Source organism: Furipterus horrens, unplaced genomic scaffold (genome assembly GCF_987537825.1).
Source record: "Furipterus horrens unplaced genomic scaffold, mFurHor1.1.pri manual_scaffold_8, whole genome shotgun sequence".
Classification (NCBI taxonomy): Eukaryota; Metazoa; Chordata; class Mammalia; order Chiroptera; family Furipteridae; genus Furipterus; species Furipterus horrens.
This window is the reverse complement of record NW_028327178.1, coordinates 9,061,755-9,080,446: the sequence shown is the minus strand read 5'-3', so window position 1 is coordinate 9,080,446 and position 18,692 is coordinate 9,061,755. Positions and strand designations below refer to the sequence as shown.

At 47.0% G+C, this 18,692-nt stretch overlaps 1 protein-coding gene across 1 annotated transcript in view; it reads left to right on the top strand.

The window, feature by feature from the left end:
* The first annotated feature begins 3,456 nt into the window (after positions 1 to 3,456).
* Positions 3,457 to 18,692, top strand: part of CDH20 (cadherin 20) — a 40,974-nt gene continuing 25,738 nt past the window's right edge. Inside the window, exons 1-5 of the mRNA XM_090285425.1 lie at positions 3,457 to 3,753; positions 10,863 to 11,157; positions 11,706 to 11,825; positions 14,431 to 14,598; positions 17,401 to 17,588. Of these exons, the coding sequence (XP_090141551.1) occupies positions 3,508 to 3,753; positions 10,863 to 11,157; positions 11,706 to 11,825; positions 14,431 to 14,598; positions 17,401 to 17,588 (1,017 nt within the window). The 5' untranslated portion in view covers positions 3,457 to 3,507. The remainder of the gene's footprint in view (positions 3,754 to 10,862; positions 11,158 to 11,705; positions 11,826 to 14,430; positions 14,599 to 17,400; positions 17,589 to 18,692) is intronic.

Here is an 18,692-nt window from a genome sequence, read left to right as displayed (position 1 = left end):
CAAAATAAACAATCCACAGAGAGCACACTTTATGTACAACTTTAATTTCTTCCTACTGTGTTCATTACCAAGCTATTTGCTTTCTTTAGGCAGGATGGGGAGGAAAAACTTTTAAAAGACTCATTTAACACAGAAGTCAATTTCCACTAATGCAGTCTCTGTGTGGCATATGTGGGCCTCTAAGCAGATCTATATGCACAAATACTCATATATTAGCCTCTTCTTTCATAAGAATGACAGAAATTAGCCCACCTTCCAACACATCATCACTATTCTTATCCTGCAGGGAAAAACATGACTGTGAGAACCATATTATTTATACTAACTGCAAACTGGTATTTCTGATAGAAATGATTTTCCCTTCACTTGTATAAAAACAGCTCTAATTGTGAAAAGAATGATGTAACTATTGTATGACCCAGATTTTACTTTCTAAAAAGTTAGGCAGGAAGTATCTTTCATGCACTCCGCCATGAGATAGCAGGAATAAAAGTGTTTTCCATCAACTGCAGCTATCAAGCCATTTAACACAGAGTTTACAGGCACCGCAGACTTTCAGGTCTGTAAAAGGGGACACGAGAGGGGGACATGGGCCACCAGGGCTTTCACAGAATCACCAAGGGCCCCACAGTCCTAAGCACCCAGAAGCCACTTTGGCACGCCATCAGTGAAAGGGAAGGAAGCGAGGGCTTTGCACTGGCGTGTAAGAGGCCAAAGCGGACGGGAGAGAGAGATGGAAGCCAAGGAGACCGATCTGCCCACAACATGCTCATCACAAAGATTCTAGAGATGACCTTTCCCTGCCTTGAGCTCTGCAGATGCACCTACAGGGAAAGATGGGGGTTGTAACTGGCGAGAATGCACGTCCACTTTGTAAGAGCCAGGAGAATATGAGACAGTACTTAAAACCTCTCAAAATGTCCTCAAATCTCATTCTGTCCATCAAATTTAGCCAGTAGAAGCAAGATAAGGGACATCTGCACACCCCACCCACACACATGCACCTGCACACTTCGAAACCAAAGCAAGATGCTAAACTAGCCAGAAAAAGTAATCAAAATAATCAAAAATAATCCTTAGGCAGAATGTCCACATATGAAACACAGACAGTAAAGGAAATATATTAGAGTATATATACTGAGTTCTATCATTAATGAAATCCAACCCAAGAAAAAAGGATTTTCTCTGTCCTACAGTGTTCTAGTGGCCAGGCCTTCATTAAGTTTTCTCATATGGAAAAGCAACATTTGGTTATTATAGAATTAGGCCGGGCCGGAAGCCACTACCCAACAGAACTTACCACAGATGTAAAAGTCTGTGAGATAATATACATACATTAAACCCTTTCGGAATTTTGATCCAAAAAGTAGCCAGGAAACGTGTTTCAGATTTAGCTTCATCATTTTTATGCACAATCTGGGTCATTTCTCCTTATGTGACTGTCAGTGGGCCCCTTAGTCATTTTCAGAGCACCTTCACCTACATTATCCCAACAGCTCCTTGAGGTAGTCCTGTGAGGCAGGTGGAGAAGAAGGACCGTCCCTGCTTAACAGATAAGAAACAAAAGTTCATCAAAGTAAACAAGTCAGAGGTTATAAAGACAGAACCAGGAGCTAACGTGACCAACTCTTCTGTCTGTAACTTCCCCAAAGAGCACTAGAGAGGTTTCTGTCTCACAGCAAAGGGAATGTTCCCTTTATGGTTACCAATCACAGTGTTCTGGCAACAGATATTTTTTCTTTTGGCATTGTCCTTTTGTTCATCTTCTATGTCCCTGAAACTGCTTAGCTATTTCTCCCCAATCTTTATCATTCATTCATCTCCTGAGTTAAGGTTTCTTCTTCCAGAACATCTCCCCCTAGGAATCAGAGAACATGAGCTGGGTTTCCGTCCCCTGGTCCGAAGAGAAAGGACCACTAAGACTTGGTAAGCCACCTGCTGGCCCACCGTCGCTCGTTTCTAACAAACACGTCGGCCCGAACAAGGTGCGCGTGGCGTGCTTTCACTGAAGTCCCTCTGCCTTCAGAGCTGCAACTGATGAGGCACAGCTTCCCGTTCTGTTACAGACACTCTGAGGTCTCCCCCTCACCGTCTCCCGCGTTATCAGTTCTCAGCGAAGTGATCTCTCACACAGAAATGAAATGGCATACTGTATGATACGATTATAAGATATCTTTTCAGTCTTGTTCATGTTAATAGGGAGCACTTGAGAGGAAAGCGGGAACGGTTTCTGACGGTGGCGGGGCGAGGTGGGAACAGAGATAGCATCAGTGCACTCGCATTAAACCGCCTGCAGAAGTGGCGCGTTACTTAGCTGTGTGGGTCTGAAACCCCCAAGTACACACATTTGTTCGGAGAAGATGACAGCACTTCTCCACGTAACAGTGAAAATACTGAGCCCACAGACGGCAGTCTTGCTGTTGCTGACAGTGACTTGAGTGCTTGGTCAGCTGGAGAAAAGGTGGATGAGGTCACAGCACTGGAGTGAGTACACCAGCTCATCTGACTTCACAGAACCAAAGGAGTCTGACTGATGAAAAGCTGTCCCCTGGGTGGAGGTGCACATCCCTTTCACTGAATGAGTCTCTCAGACCAGGGGGCAGATTTTGTAGGCTAGACTCTTAGCATGCCCACAGCAGCACGTGATGTAACGGCACTTCAGCGTCTCAGTGAATGATATCATGATTACCTGGTCATTCAGACCCTAGAAAGGTCACATTAGCAGCCTCTCTCAGTGCTTCAGAGCTGGAGCAGAAGAGTATGAAGCCTGAATTCCCCTATGAGCTCAGAGACTGATTTAAGCCAGAGAAGTGTTCCATGGCTGCTTGTAAAGGAAGTCCAAGATTCCTAATATTATCAGTAACATGAGGTAGGCACAAGATAATTGTGGTGGGAAAAAAGATAGTTAGAGTTTGCTTTCAGCTTTTTAATGAGCCAAGAAAAGCAGTTGAGTTGATGAAAATATTAGTTATTAGCTGTAAATTTTGGAAGTGAATGCCACTTTTAAGAGTTTAGAAGGCTGCCTGATCATAAATATTTCAAAGTGCACACTATTAACTCAAGCCAATCAATAATACAGCCTAACCCTTCGGCTACACTACTAATGAGAAGAAATTCATTCACTTGTTTTATCCTACTGAAATCCATATCCAAAGGTTTGGGATGGATTATAGTAAGAAAAATTGTCTTCTTTCTACAGGATATTATTTACTACGCAAGCATTTCTAAAGCAATAACACGTTATGCCTTTAATTTGTTGAGCAGAAAACCGAGTACTGACATTGCTTGAGAAGCTGCTACAAGCCCACGGGGGAGAATGTGACAGCACTGCACCAAGTTTTCCTTAACTCAACAGGAAGTCAACTTCAAGCACATTGACTTGAATTGGGATCTCATCTGGGAAGCATAAGTACCCAATAAACTGCATTATTTTTTTTTATTTGGAAAATACTCAAGTTCCAGTGGCTTCTTATCCTGCACTTCACTTCAGGAAAACCTGGCAATCCCATGTGGACTCCTGGTAGAATGAGCAATGCAAAGAGCTGGCTGGGGCTCGGCCTGTCCTTGTACTTCTGGGGACTGATGGACCTCACGACCACTGTTCTCTCCAGCACACCAACCCCACCGGGCAAATTAGAAGCGCTGCTGTCGGACAGGCCACAGTCACACTCGCGGACGAAGAGGAGCTGGGTGTGGAACCAGTTCTTCGTCCTGGAGGAGTACACGGGCACCGACCCCTTGTACGTCGGCAAGGTAAGAGCTGCCAAAGGGAAAGGCAGATCACCAGGAGAGCAATACTGAAACAGACTAGGAATTGACCGGGAAAGCTCACCCGGCCTGTGTCTGAAGCCTGGAAACACTTTTAACTAGTGGTGTGTTACTTGGGAGCCAGCGGAATCTAACTTTCGCTTTGTCAGATAGCCAGTCGGAAAAGAAAGACTGCTCTCCTCCTTCGTGCTGCTGTTCTGAGTAGGGGTGGGTTGGGGGGAGGAACAAGGAATTAGAATTTGGAGGGAGAGCCTGAGCCCTGGCAAGACCCACTCAAGTCTCAAAAGGGGAAGCAGCAGCCTTAGGAATGACAGGATGGGGAAGGAAGAAACTAGGGAATGCAAAGGGGGAAGCAGAGGGCTTTTTGTTTTTGTTTCTTCCCCCAAAACATTTCCCCAGGTACTGCCTGAGGCCCAAATTTAAGGGACGGGGGGACAGAATAAAACATACTTCATTTCAGAATATCCTAGCATGTGCTCTACCCTAAAGGAGAGCTGGAGACAATCAATGAATACATTTATAAACTTTACACTCAAATCCCCTTGATATATCTATCACTTCATTTTTAATCCAGGCTTCCCTCCTATGTTTACATTAGTTGGTTGTTAATCAGAGACCATTTTATGAAAGCAACCAAGTGAGAGAAAACGGGAAACAAGGAACTAATTAGAAAATAAATAATTCATTCAAATGATAACTTGAACGCTTATTTGGCACAACGGCTAAGAATACGGTTTTCACAGTCAAGCACATGTGGCTTCAAAACCTCGCTCTGCCGGTTCCTTCCAGGGTGACTCTGGACAGGCCCCTGAGCCCCTCTGGCCTCTGTTCCTTCAAATGTCTAGTGGGGGCAACAGGAGAACTCCAGCCTTTCAAGGGCCGTCTACAAAAACCCTTCCCTCCACTCCCACCCACTCTTCACCCGGTTATCTCACTCCGTCCCCCCCACTGCACTAAAGCAGTGTTTTCCGTGTGCCTAAGGACCCCCCCATACCAAAGCCAGAGGCTGCATTCCACGGAACCGCCCCGCAGAGGTCCTGGACACGGCTGACTAGTCCCTCCTTCTTGATCACAGTCCCCTCTCAGCTTCACGACCTTCACAGTCCTGTCTCCCCTCCTCCCTCCCGGCCTCGTTGCTGGTCCTCTCCATCCACCCGACCCCAGTCACTGGAGGTCTTACTAAGCTCTGCCCTGGGCCTCTTCTCGACCCACACGCATTCCCTGGGTGGATTCACCACCCCGTGGTCGTAACCTCCGCCCATAAACCGGTGCATCCAAAGCCTCCATCTCTGGCTCAGACCCCTCATCTGAGCTTCAGACTCATAAACGGCCTCCACATTTGTGACTCAAAGTCCTCCCAAGGGTAGCGTATCCAGTGAGGAATTCTCACGGTCCTCCCAGACCAGCCGTCCCCAGTCTTCTCTGCACCAGCACTGCCGCCATCCGGTTCCCAAAAGCAGAGACCGGTGATCCCTCCTCACTCTCCCTTGCCCCTACGTCTTCTCCGCCTGCCGCTTCTGTGAGCCTATGCCCAAGTCAATCCAAACCACAACCTGCAACAGGAAATGCCGTGGTCGTCGGCACGGGTACTGCCCGAAGCCCCAGACTAGACGAGAAGCACCGGGCCCAGCACGGCCGAGCCGGAAACCTCCGTAAGTGTTCCCTGTAGTTGCAGCGGCAGCGGTAACAGTGGCAACAGCGGTGGCGGTTTTCACGGCCCCTCCCTTTCTTTCTCCCCGTCCTTCACGCGCCATCAGTCAGCACGGCCCGCCAAGACCCCCTGCCAGCTGCTCTGAGGCCGCCGCACCCTCCGCAGGCGAGGTCACTGCCGCGCGCCCTGTGGCCTCCGGGCGCTGCCTGCCTCCCTGCGCCCAGGACTCAGCATCCTTCCCACCCTGGTGCTCTTCTGATGAAGGAAGCTCCGCGCTTCTCAGAGCTCGTAGCACAGGCCCAGGTCAAGGGCTTGCAGAAAAGGACCCCTCCTCCCTTGCCAGCCCTCCCCTGCCGTTGCTCAAACCCAGTCCTGATCCCAGCTGCGCTGCGCCGCCTTACTGGCGCCGGCACACAGGCAACATCTGTCCCTACGCCAGACGTGGGTCCGTGCCACTGTCCTGCCCAAGACGCGCAGTCACCTACTCTCCATGCCATCCCGTTCCAAGTCCTCGGGATCCCTGCTGAAAAGCCACTTCCATCAGGAACACATCACCCGTCTGCTCAGAAGCCCAAAGAGGTCTAGCTACTCAATGGCTGTAACTGGTTCCATGGCGACTGCTAAAACATCTTGAAGAAAACACCCCTGTGGCAGTCACTGCTTTGTCCGCATGCGCAGTTTGCAGCCCGCTTCCCTTCTCCCAGGGGGAGAAGCTGAGACCCCACTCCCAGCCTCCCTGCCCTCCCCACAGACCTGGACACGCGACAGTACAGACTGACAAGCATACCAGGCCACTCCCCGGGCTGCCACGATGCCACGCCTCAGTCAGCCACACACACACAGATCACTCAATCGTCCTAGCAATGCTGTGAGGGGGGCATAATTCTCCACTTTTAGATGATGAGCCCGGAGAACTTAGCTCCCAGAGGCTGTGTTCACTGCCCAAAGTTACACAAAAGATAACAAACAGTAAAAGCCCAGATCACAACACACGTGGAAACCTGACACTGAAGTCACTGGCTTTCCTTCACCTGGCTCTGCACACATGTGGCCCTGACTCTAGACGGAGCCCGGAAAGACACACAGAAGAGTCAGTGGCATTTATTAGGGTGGGACCAGGAAGCCCACCAAGCCTGCCTGCTTCCTGGCGCTGGGAGCACTTAGCTGTGTAGCACCCCCTAGTACTCACAATTAGGACTCACCCTTTCCTAGTTACCCCAACTCAGGACACAGGACACCCCATGCACCCCTAAAGTCATCTTCCAGCCAACACACGAGAGTGAGAGTTTTTACCCACATGAAGGAGACAATTATCTACTCACTTACCAGGCACTTTACCGCTTTACCTTCTTTTTAAAAGAGACTCGTCTACCTTTCATTCCCTTTACACCCCGGGGGCATTCAGCTTGTCACCCTGAGCTCTGGAAGATGTCTGTTTAAACAGCCTACCTGACTATTTGCTTATTTCAGAAAGGAGTGTGGCAACAATTATCAGCTGTAATTGGTATGGCCTTACAAAATCCACACGGGGCTTTCTAGGGACAGGCAGTGTTGAGCTAAAGCCAGATTCTATTGACATATGCAAAGAGAGGGATGCAGAGAGCGTGTGCTGGTGCACGAATCTGTGGCTTCGAGTCATGCCGAGGTTAACGACTCCGTGGACACCGGCTAACCACAGACTGTAAGCCCTCACTGCATTCCTTGGGACTACACAAGCCACTATGACAGATGGCAAAAGGACAGAAACTCACCTTGCTTTTTAAAATCTAAATCAACTACGGTTTTTCATAATCTGTGGGTACTTCCCATCATTCACTATTCCTTTGGCTAAAGATCTTACAGACTAAAGAAGTATTAGGTTAAGTAGAATATCCACCCATCTTATTCTGTCTAGGAGATTTGGGGGAGGAAGAATGTTTGCCCAAGATATACAAGGTCTGTCCGGAAGGTATCCAGTCATGTAATACAAAAAAATAGGGACATTTATTGAGGAAGATACAAGAAACATTGTGCGCAGGACAATGACGCCTCAATCCCCTTCAAAGGAGGGATTATGAGACCTCACACAGTTCTCCCAATCGCCATCAGCTGTCCTGTCATATTTTCCTGAATCTCACTCGCAGTCTGAAATCTCTTCCCCTTCAAAGGTGATTTTAGTTTCAGGAAAAGCCAGAGGTCACAGGGCACGAAATCAGGGCTGTAGCAGGGCTGAGTCACCTGGGTGAGAACAGAATGTTCTAGAGAGAGAACCACCAGAGGCAGGAGGCAGGGGAAGGGACTCACTCCTTTTACCAGCCAGCAGGTGACTCCAGCTTCTGGGTGCTTTCCACAATCCCAGCATCAGCCTCATCACAGCCCCTCACAAACATCAGCACCACCGATGACATCCCCTTCCCAGATGTCTCAGTCCCGTGGGAGGTGGGGGCTGGGACACCTCCTCTAAGCTCCTGAATGCCCAGCCCCAGGGCCAGCGCTCCCTGCTCAGAGGTCACCGGCCCAGCCTCCTCCAAACATCTAGATTCTCAGAGCTCCAGCCCTGGCCCTCTGCCCCCCCAGCCTGGGGGCACTAGCTGTGGCCTGGAGCCACTATCCCTCTCCTACCTCAGGGTTCCCTTTTTATCTTTTCACACTCAATTTTCGGCTAAAATAACAGGTGTAGGTTTTGTTCGCTGACTGGATCCCGACCTGATACAATTACATTCCCCAGAAACCAATTCTCTGTAAGCAGACCCTGGCCCCTTCATAGCTGATACGCCCCCAGTTCACGAGCTGCGCCCCTCCTTCTCTGCGGGCGTCCTTGCTCTCCCTCCTCCGCTCTCCTTCCCTTCCCTCTTTCTTACAGGGACGCACTAGCAAACACACACTCAGAAGCTACTTGAAAGATGCTTGCTAACTCTTCTGAAACAAAGGTAAAGTGACTTTGTGTAAAGCTTTCACCCTAACCCCACACCTCACACCATTCTTTCAACAAAAAAATTTTGAGCATTTACTACACGTGAGGAGCCACACTGAGATGAAAGCCACAGGCTTCCTGACTTCAAGGAAGTCACGGTCTGCAGTGTTCTTCAAAGTCTTCCAGCGCATCTGTATCAGAAGAGACCAAAGACAGCAGTCTGGTTCAGCCCAGAATATTGACCTGAGCCAGGCAGACGGCTCCTGAGGAACTGGACCTCCTTCACAGCAGCGAAGCCACTTAGCCTTCGGTGACTCACTAAGCTCTCCCCATGTGCAGAGCACCTAAACCGGGCCTCTGGCGGCCACGGGTGTGCTCAGCTTTGTTACGGTTCACAGAACAAAAGTACTAGATGACAAGTAGAACATCTCAAAACAGCCCCGGGTTCTTTATGTCCACTTCTGTTGTTTCTTTTTCCCCTAAATAATCTGCCGAGCTCTGAACTAACCTGTTTGATTCTAAATGAAAGGCCTATGCCACATGACTTAGAGTTATACATAGCTACATTTATATTTACATGGATACTTACATATATATGTAAACACATGCATGCATAGATATTTTCTAATTTTAAAAAATCCTGAGATCCTTGTCCTCCTTTTCCCAATTCCAATCCTCTGCCTGGGAACACAGTTCCACATGGAATGGATTTTCATTTCTTTGTGGCCACGTGTGACTAAAATGGCTTTCTATTCTACACAATAAGAGCTGAGCACCTCTGCTTTTTTAACTGCATAAACAGAAGTTTTGGATTGCAAAATGACAGTAATAAGACTATATATGGAATGAGGAAAGTGAGCACTTCATATTCTAAATAGAATACTTTAAGTAGAAAAAATCCCCAGCTATTTTTTTCGGCCAATTTTGTTCTTATTTCCCTTCCGGGGATAAGACACAACTGAATTCCTCTAGGTGGCATATCACTGCCTGCGTGATCTGGCCTTGCGTCAGTCTGAGATCAGCTCAAACCAGCCATGGCCTCTGAACCCATCCTTGTCTGAGGGTGCTGGGAATACATTTCCAGGTGTCTTCTTGGTGTCTGTGCCATTTAATTCTCAGAGTTAACACCACCCCAGCGATGCTTTAGGCAGCCCTCTGCATGGACCACGCATTTAAAAAAGCCAACAGGTTTTTCCGCCATCTCTGCTACACTCCTGAAGGTTGGTGGGGGCAGAGAAGAGCTGGGCACAGTAACATCCTATTCTCTACACACATGTATCCATCATTGTCATGACCGGTGCCATGTATAGTGTTTCTAGTATGTGAAATGCTGTGATAGGTGCTTTACATACATTAATTTCTAATGATCCAACAACCCTTCAAAGTACTCATATTATTCTCTACATTTATATACAATGAGAACTTGGAGTTATAAGCAATAATTTGTCAAGACCACTCAATTTATAACTGACATAGTGTCCAGGCCAGATATGTTTGCCTCTCTGGCCTAAGCGTAATACTGGTTCGTTTTATAAACTGATCTTATTAATTTTATCACTGAATTAGCCACAGTGCCAACGACCCCAGCAACAAGAGTTAGAAGTGCCTACTAAATATAACTAATTTTTTGTTGCCCCCTTTAGAGACATACTGTTAATTATACATCGCACAAAAGTCCAGGGTTCTTGCCACCTATATATGGTCTATAATTAGAGAGAGAGAAATTTATTTCTAGACTTAATATGAAAATAGTGCCCCTGGACTCCTCTCAAGAGTCATTCCAAAGCAATTAGGGGGGAAAATGCAGTCGACTGAGCAGACAAAAGCATGTCCCTAACACAACCCTTCACTGTGACCTGAGTGACCCAGTTATGAATGCAGGACCTGGTCCCACTGAGAAGAGAGATGCGCTGATGCGAAGAATAGCAGCCGGCTGTTACGTTCCATTCCAGCACCGCAAACGTAAGCAGACACAGACCCCGGAATGGAACCGCAGAGCTGGGGCCATGGAACCGGGACGCCGCGAGAGCCCCGGACGTCACATAGAGTTTCCAGTGCCAGGGCCACAGCCTACGTATGCGTCATCTCATCAACTTACCAGACAACTTAAAGTTTCCATAAAGTTTTCCAAACTCGAAAACTTAATTTATAGCAACACTTCCTTATTTTTAAGTGTTTAGGCATTTTTAAAAACTTTCATGGAAAGACTGGGTTCTTCCTTATTCAACTTGTTCCTATTCTCATGCTGGGGATCTACACTTTCCAGAGTTCCTTCCTATTTTCTATACTTCTCAGAGAGAGGAACTTATAAAGAAATAGGATACTGAATGCAATGTGGGAAAACTTTACTTATTCATCAGCCTATATTTGCTCTTTGATATAATCATATTCAATGAATGTTAGTTTTTGTAGAGAAACATTTTAAACATTTGAATGAAGAAAATTCTTCCTGTTTGAAAGGAGATCGTATGTTAGGACCAAACTGAAAATCGATTTATTTCTGCCACCTGTTCATCATCCATAATGAGATTTTGGTGCTTTTTCCCCTAGCTCCACTCAGACATGGACCGAGGGGATGGATCCATCAAATACATCCTCTCAGGAGAAGGCGCAGGTGTCATGTTTACCATCGATGACACCACTGGGGACATCCACGCCATCCAGAGGTTGGACCGAGAGGAAAGGGCGCAGTACACTCTAAGGGCTCAAGCCCTGGACAGGCGGACAGGCAGGCCAATGGAACCAGAGTCAGAGTTCATCATCAAAATCCAAGACATCAATGACAATGAGCCCAAGTTTCCGGACGGACCTTACGTTGCTACTGTGCCGGAAATGTCACCAGTGGGTAAGGTGGAGATGCACCGATGCTCATAACAAGGGGTTCCTCTGTAGAAGGTCCTCCTGTCTAAACAAGGAAAAGGAGAGAATGTGTGAAACAGCTCACAAAGTATAAAACCAAACCAAAAGTGACAACCAAGTCCTCAGGCAGAAAACTACTTAAACACTGAAATCAGTCAGAGTAAAAAAATAGTAGCAATTAGCTTATTCAGCTCTAGTTCTTAAAAAAAAAAAAAAGATCAATGGATGGATGGATGGATGGATGAATAGATAATGTTTGATTCATAAGGGAGAAGCATTTTGGTATAATTAAAAGAGCAATGGAGAGCCAAAAAACTGTGTTGTCCTTACTGGCTATTAAGAATTTTAAGCATAATTCCCATCCCTACTTTCTAAAGAGCTACAAGACAGGAGTTATGGAAGCCTGACCTAGAAAGGGGGGCTTCCAAAGAAGCAAACGTAAGATTAGCAAATGCTTTAAGACTGCCTACTCAGGATTGCGGCTAGCCTTTGGCAATTCAGCTTGAACAGGTTTCCACTCTCTCTCTTCCTCAGGGACCTCTGTTATCCAGGTGACAGCCACAGACGCGGATGACCCAACCTACGGCAACAGTGCCCGGGTCGTGTACAGCATTCTCCAGGGCCAGCCGTACTTTTCTGTGGACTCCAAAACAGGTATTTTCTGCAACAGCCGAGTCACGGGTGTTTGCTTTATTCTCTAATAATTTATAACTGCTACTATGACAGCCCCAACTCTCTTTTCCAAGGACTCTCCGGGGAGTGTACTAACCAGAGAAAATGATGATAAGCTCTGGGATAAAGGGAGCAAGCTAGCACTGCCCTGGTGTGTAAGAGCAAGGCAGTGCCGTGCACAGACAGTGAACAGGACATGACAGGAGAGGCCAAAAGGCCTGCCTACACGAAAGTGTCTCCTCATCAGCCTTCCAAAAGCCCTGCGGTTGTGTTTATTCCTAGGACTAAGGTCTTTCATAACTCTAAGAAGACCTGAAAGGACTGACATGTTAACCTGGCTCAATACAGAACCAGAATCATTGATTTTGAAACTAGAAAGAGCCTTAGGGGAATCGTCCAGTCCATCGTGATTCACTTAATAGATAAGGAAACTGGGAATTGAGACCTAAAAACCAGTGCTTCTAGTTGCAGATAGGTCCGCCACGTGGTCTGCCGTTCCTTCCACTAAACCACCCCATACTTAGCAGAGAAAAAGGCCAGAATGAGCAGGTGCTGGTACAAACAGGTCTTGATAAGGGAACAGAGCACAGAGCATGGGATCCCCCCCACACACAATGGCAGGTGCTGAGTGGGACGCTCTAACAAGGAGGAGACAGCACACAGAACTGGGTGGGTAAGGAGCAATGGGGCGGAAAAGTACAAATCATCAGAAGCTAGGTTTTGTTTTCTTCTGTTTTCAGTTTTACCTGAGAGCTCTAACCACAGAACCGGTTTTATCTGTGAAGAAATCCCTTCAATACTTTTTGACTTGCGTGGAGTAATGATTATATCATTATTATCTTGCCCTGGTGCCAGGCTTTCTCCCTTTTAAGACACTCTCATGCACATTATCATATTTGAGCCCCCAAACACCTTTGTGCATTTGTGAAATGTAGGGAAGTGCTGCTATTCCACTTTACATGCAGGAGAACTGAGGACCTAAGAGTAATTAACCAGGGGCTTGAATAAAGACACTGACAGCCACAGAGGTAAAGTCCGTGGTGCATGCTCAAGTCATCTGCTTATTTGAAAGAGAAAAACTTCATTTCTATTAGCAACCTGATAGAATCTTTCCCCCATAAGTCCTGAAGGGAACCAGGCATTCAGAAAATTATGTCATAAAAGCAAAAATATATACCAGCAGGAGGAAAGGAAAAAGACTGCAGTTAGGGACTTCTATGAAACAGCAACTTTAACAATTCTAAAAACAAGGGAGGGTATGAGGGTGCCCGCAGGGAAAAAAGGTACAGACAGAGGGTAAACGGTCCTTATACCCTAAGAGGAACCTTACATTATTTTGATAGCTCCCAGGGGGTATCTTTAGAGTCAAGGTCAAAAACACATGAAGCCCTGGCTCATGTAGCTCAGTGGACTGAGTGCAGGCCTGGGAACCAAAGGGTCGCTGGTTCGATTCCCAGCCAGGGCACATGCCTGGGTTGCAGGCCAGGTCCCCAAGTGGGGGCATGTGAGAGGCCACCACACATTGATGTTTCTCTCTCTCTCTTTCTCCTCCTTTCCCCTCTCTCTAAAAATAAATAAATAAAATCTTAAAAAAAAAAACATGAAAAGATGATTATTGCTGTGCCCACAGGGCCTTTAAAAAAAGAACAAGCTGCATATCTCACTTTGGAGTGTTGTTACTAAAATGCAGTGCAATCATTATAAGAGTGAGCCTGGGGATGGGTCTGCGGTTCCCGGTCCCTTCCCTTGGCACATACAGGTCTGCTGAGCCCAGGGTCATGTTGTGAACCCGCAGTAAGCAAGTCTTCTCTCTTTGCCTGGAGTGTGTATAGAAGTCAGCTTTTCCAAGTGGGAGGGTTAGAAGTTAGAGAAAACATCACCACACATCCTTGGCGGGATCAAAGCTCATTTCACTGGATTCTGACAGAGTCCCCTCTTAATAAAACCATCTTGGTGCGCTGCGGTGCCGCTACTTGCTGTCTGGGGAAGTTCGTTCCTTCTGCGTGTTCAGAATTAACAACCCCCAGAGCAACTTTCCTATCCTAGCTCCTGGAATTCAATGAAGCACGACATTAGCGGAACATGGCAAAACAGAATGAATATAAGATAGCAAGAAAATCGAATCAGAATTCCAACCCAGCTTACAGGTAGCGGGGAGGCGGGGAAAATGCGGACTAGGAGTGCACCGCCCAAAGAAGGGGCATCCCCACTCCGAGGGCACCAGGGGCTGCAGAAGAACGGGTCTAAAATCACAGCTCTGCACACGCATGAAGTCTTTCCTGGGCCCGAAGCCCGGGTTCCTTCGGCGAGACCTAGAGTCCCACAGCGGTTAGAGGGCCATTGCTGCCACCTGCTGTTCGCTCCCGGTAGTGCGACCAGAGGAACCCGGCCCGCTCCGCTCTTCCGACTACAACTGCGGCTCTTCCCTCATGTAAGCTGAGGTTCTGACCTCCAGCTTAATAAAACACAGGTGGCCTGCACCTAGACTCTAGATGTTAACAAAGCACAAGGGAGGAACGTAGAACGCAATCTTAAAAACTGGGCTTGTGGTTTCGGTCTTAAAAGCAAAGGCGTTTCTGTCCTGCAGGCGTCATCAGGACGGCGCTCATGAACATGGACCGGGAGGCGAAAGAATACTACGAAGTGATTATCCAAGCCAAGGACATGGGAGGGCAGCTGGGAGGATTGTCTGGGACCACGACGGTCAACATCACCCTCTCGGATGTCAATGATAACCCTCCCCGCTTTCCCCAGAGTGAGTATCTCACCAGCGAGTACAGGTCTAGGGCCATAGGGATAACCTCTCACAGAGATGAAGGAGAAGACCTGAGCTCCTCCTGAAGTTCAATTCCTCACGCTCCTTTCCCACACTAATCATGCAAGTCGCACGTAACCATTTCGCTTCCATGTCCCATGGCACTAAACCTGTGTTGCTTACTTTTTTCATTATCACCGTCCTAGGAGCCCTTTTAGACTTTTTTTTTCTAATCGCCACACCCCAACCCTCTTCATAAAATTACATATCAAGGAATAAGATTTTGTTGGGTAATGTTAAACTTCAGAAAGCCACAGACCATTGTAATATCTAAGATTTTTTTTCACCTCTCCCCAACCAGAATCAATTTTCGCCCCCAAGGGGGTGCTCTTGCCCCCGTTGAGAATGCTCGCAGGAAAATGAAACCAAAGCGGTGACCCCCTTCCCCACCTTCACTCATCAATGCGTAAGCAGGTCTGAAGCACCTGCTCTGTGAGGGCGCTGGACATGAGGGGCACATGGTGCTTGAAGCCCAGGCCCTGCCCCCGTGAGGCTTGGAGAGCACACATTCTACACTCACCAAAAATTAACCAGGCAGCAGCCTCTGCTGCCCTACTTGGCTAGTGCAGCATGAAGCCTTCACAATAAACTAAAATGACTGAACACTAGACTACAAAGGATTTAAAGAGGCAGAAAGGAGACCATTCTAGAAGGGGGAAGCCATTCACTCCTTCAAAAATTCTTTGTTTTAGGTACCATTCCAGGTATGAGATACAGATACACAAAGACCTGAAATAAAGGTGCGAGTGTAATTTTATGTTTAATGAAATGAAGACCTGTCTCTAGGGTTTCGAATGTGTTATCATGCCTACTGGAAGTCTTGGAAAGTTTTTGAGTAAGGCACAGAGACAGAGGGCAACCTAATTGGAGAGCCATGCACAGACTGGGTTGGCAGGGCTGGAGGTTAGACGCAGGAGAGTCCGTCAGGAGGCTTTGAACCAATAAGGACCTAAGGAAATGGCAGGAGGAGTGGGCTGAGACAAGGGAGACAGCCTGGGCTTCTGCCTCTTGATCTCCTGGCTCAGGGAACCAGGCAGAGGGCAATGTCTGAAAGGACAACGACTGGGGACAGGGAGAGCTGTACTAGTGATAGACACAGAGGAGGTGGCATAATGGAACACGAGTAAGGGAATGAGCAAGGCAAATTCAGACCTCAACGCCAAGTGGCGGCAGGACAGTCAGATGACGTGTCCTTGGGGGAAGTGGAAATGCAGAGCTGTGCCTGCGGCTGGAGCCCAGGAACGGAGACATGATGGGGAGCAGCAGAGGCCTAAAGGGAGCCGTGGGGACAGCGAGAGCAGCAGGCACCATCCCAGGTGCAAAGACTTAACCCAGGAAGTCAGGTTAAAAAACAACTCAACTGAAAACAGCACCAAGCCTGGCTAGCCGGTGAAAAGCTGCCTTTTGAGTCAGCCAGACCGGCTGTACCACCTATTTTGTCAATGTGAACACAGCAAGAGAGCTCAGAGGTTGAGGTACAGCTGGTGGACACAAAGTCCCCATGAGATTTCATGAAACAAAAAGGCAGGATACTAGGTAAGGAATTGTATGTGTGTTTGTTTAAACACAGAACACATAGCTTTTCTGATGTGGAGAAAACTCTAGGCAGATATCTGGTTGTTTTTCCCAAAAGTTCTGCAAAAGCAAGGTGTAATCCATCAACAATTTTGGAAGTAAATGGGAACAGATCATGAAACCCAAATGCCTGCCAGCTTGGTACAGACATTAGCAATTTCCCAGCTTATACGGCCAAAGGACAGGCATCCTTTCTTCTCCTATGCAAGGGAGGGTACTGTGAACTGGCTGGGTGCTGGCAGCCTCCCCGAATTTTTGTGAAATCAAGCCCTCACATCCCAGGCCTCCCTGTAGCCTGGGATACATATTAGAATAAAAGAGAACCATGTACATACTGAAAATGTGACAGTGTGATTTTCTTTGTCAGTCACATTTTGACTGACAAAATAATGAAGAACGTGAAAAGCTGAGCCCCAGAGTAGACAAGTTAGTAAAGATACAACTCCATGGAGATGAAAATAAACTAAACTGCATTGTGAGTTCAGGATATCAGATTGAAACGATCATAAGCTCTGAGCTTCATACATATGGGAGACCTCGGGGGGTATTCTGTACTAAAACAAGAGACAGGAAGCGCCAGAGGTCTGTGCAGGAGCAAGGGCAGAGTAACAGACAACACACAGAGCCAGCGAAGCTCACCCTCCGCGGCTGCTCTTTGCAGACCACCGGCCACCAACAAATCTGGGCAGCTGGTCACGGAAATGGATAGGCTGCACACTGGCCAGGCCACGAAGGAGGTGGGCGTGTGATGTGGGAACCGAGTAAATGTGCACTTCAGAACCACAATGTTTCTTGTCTTTCTCAGAAGGAAATCACATTTGGGGAAATAGTTCATTAAGAAAGAATGAAGGATTGAAAAGCAAGGTACTTCCTCTGAAGGTAGAAGATTCACTGAGATAAGAAATATGTTTACTTTTGCTCTGTGCTACTCTTAGAATTACACCCAAGCTGCTCTGGCCCCTCCTTGCTGACCATCCAATGCCGTCTGTGATGTAGCACGGTTTGCCCAGCCTCGTCAGATCTCAGCTTTCCTCGGCAAAACTCAAGTTTTAACTGCTGAGCCAGGAGAAAGGCGCTTTGCACGGCCTGCCTTCTACGGTGTGGCAGTGACGAGGCCCGCCTTAGAGTGACGGGTTGCAAGCCTGATGTTCCGACCTTTCTTCACAGAGCACTATCAGATGAGCGTCCTGGAGTCGGCCCCCATTGGCTCCACGGTCGGGAGAGTGTTCGCCAAGGACCTGGACGAAGGGGTCAACGCGGAGATGAAGTACACTATTGTGGACGGGGACGGCGCCGAGGCCTTCGCCATTCACACGGATCCCAATTTCCAAGTCGGCACCCTAACTGTGAAGAAGGTAATCCAAGTCGTTGCAGTGGAGTCTTTGAATGTATATGAGGTGCTGGTAAGGGCTGTTGTACTGCTGATATGTATTTCTTCAAATCATCTGATAAGCACTCTTTTCTACTACCACTACTAAAAAGAAACAAACTCTTACTCCTCTTGCTCACATGTAAACAATGGCTGTGTCATTTTACAAAGAGGGTATCAAGTCGTAATAAAAATAAATTATAAATATGTCATTTCTCCCAGCTCACCACTTAGCCACTTAAAAAACTGCTATAGCTTAATTCCCCAATGATGTTAATGACAATCAATATTTGCACTTGAATACCTCACTTTTAACCACTGTGTAGCATAAATAACAATACAGCAAGCTCTAATAGTATTTATGAATCAATAAATAACATGTAGGGATTTTTTAATTGCTGCTTAAAGATCCATAGATGCTAATTAGACCTGGAAAAGCTTTATAAAGCATAGCTGCTAAGTGAAATTATTACTTGAAACTCTTTTGTTTCATGTTAGATTACCAAGTTTTCTGAATATAAGCTATTATTTTGTGTGTGTGTGGTATAAAGCACATATGGATGGATATCTTCAGATGGACAACGGTTATTAATTTAAAAATCCAAGATACCTTATTTATTCAAAAACTAGTTATTGAGTGTCTACCTACACACCAGCTATTACTCTAGGCATTTAATAAGAGAGTAAATAAATTAGCCAAAAAATTCTGCCTTCATGAAGCTTACATTCTAGTAAGAGGAAGGAGATGATCAAAATAGCAAGTAAGCCAACAAAGTAAAAACCTAGAAAGTGGTGAGCACCATGGGAGAGGGGTACAATAGAATGAAAGTAGTGTCAGAAGTAGGCGATTGGGACTGGCCTCCCAGAAAAGTGACATTTAGACAAAAACTTATATAAGGGGACAGAGTCACAGCATCCACTGGGTAAGTTGACAATACACAGCTCTTGGAGGTACCGTATAAATGACTTTTGGTGAGAGGTGTACCAGCAGCCCTAGAGATGAGAAAATGAGCGTGAAGCTATTGAGGAATGGGGACGACCAGTGCAAAGGCCCTGAGGCAGAATTTTGCCTGGTTTGTTTCAAGAACAA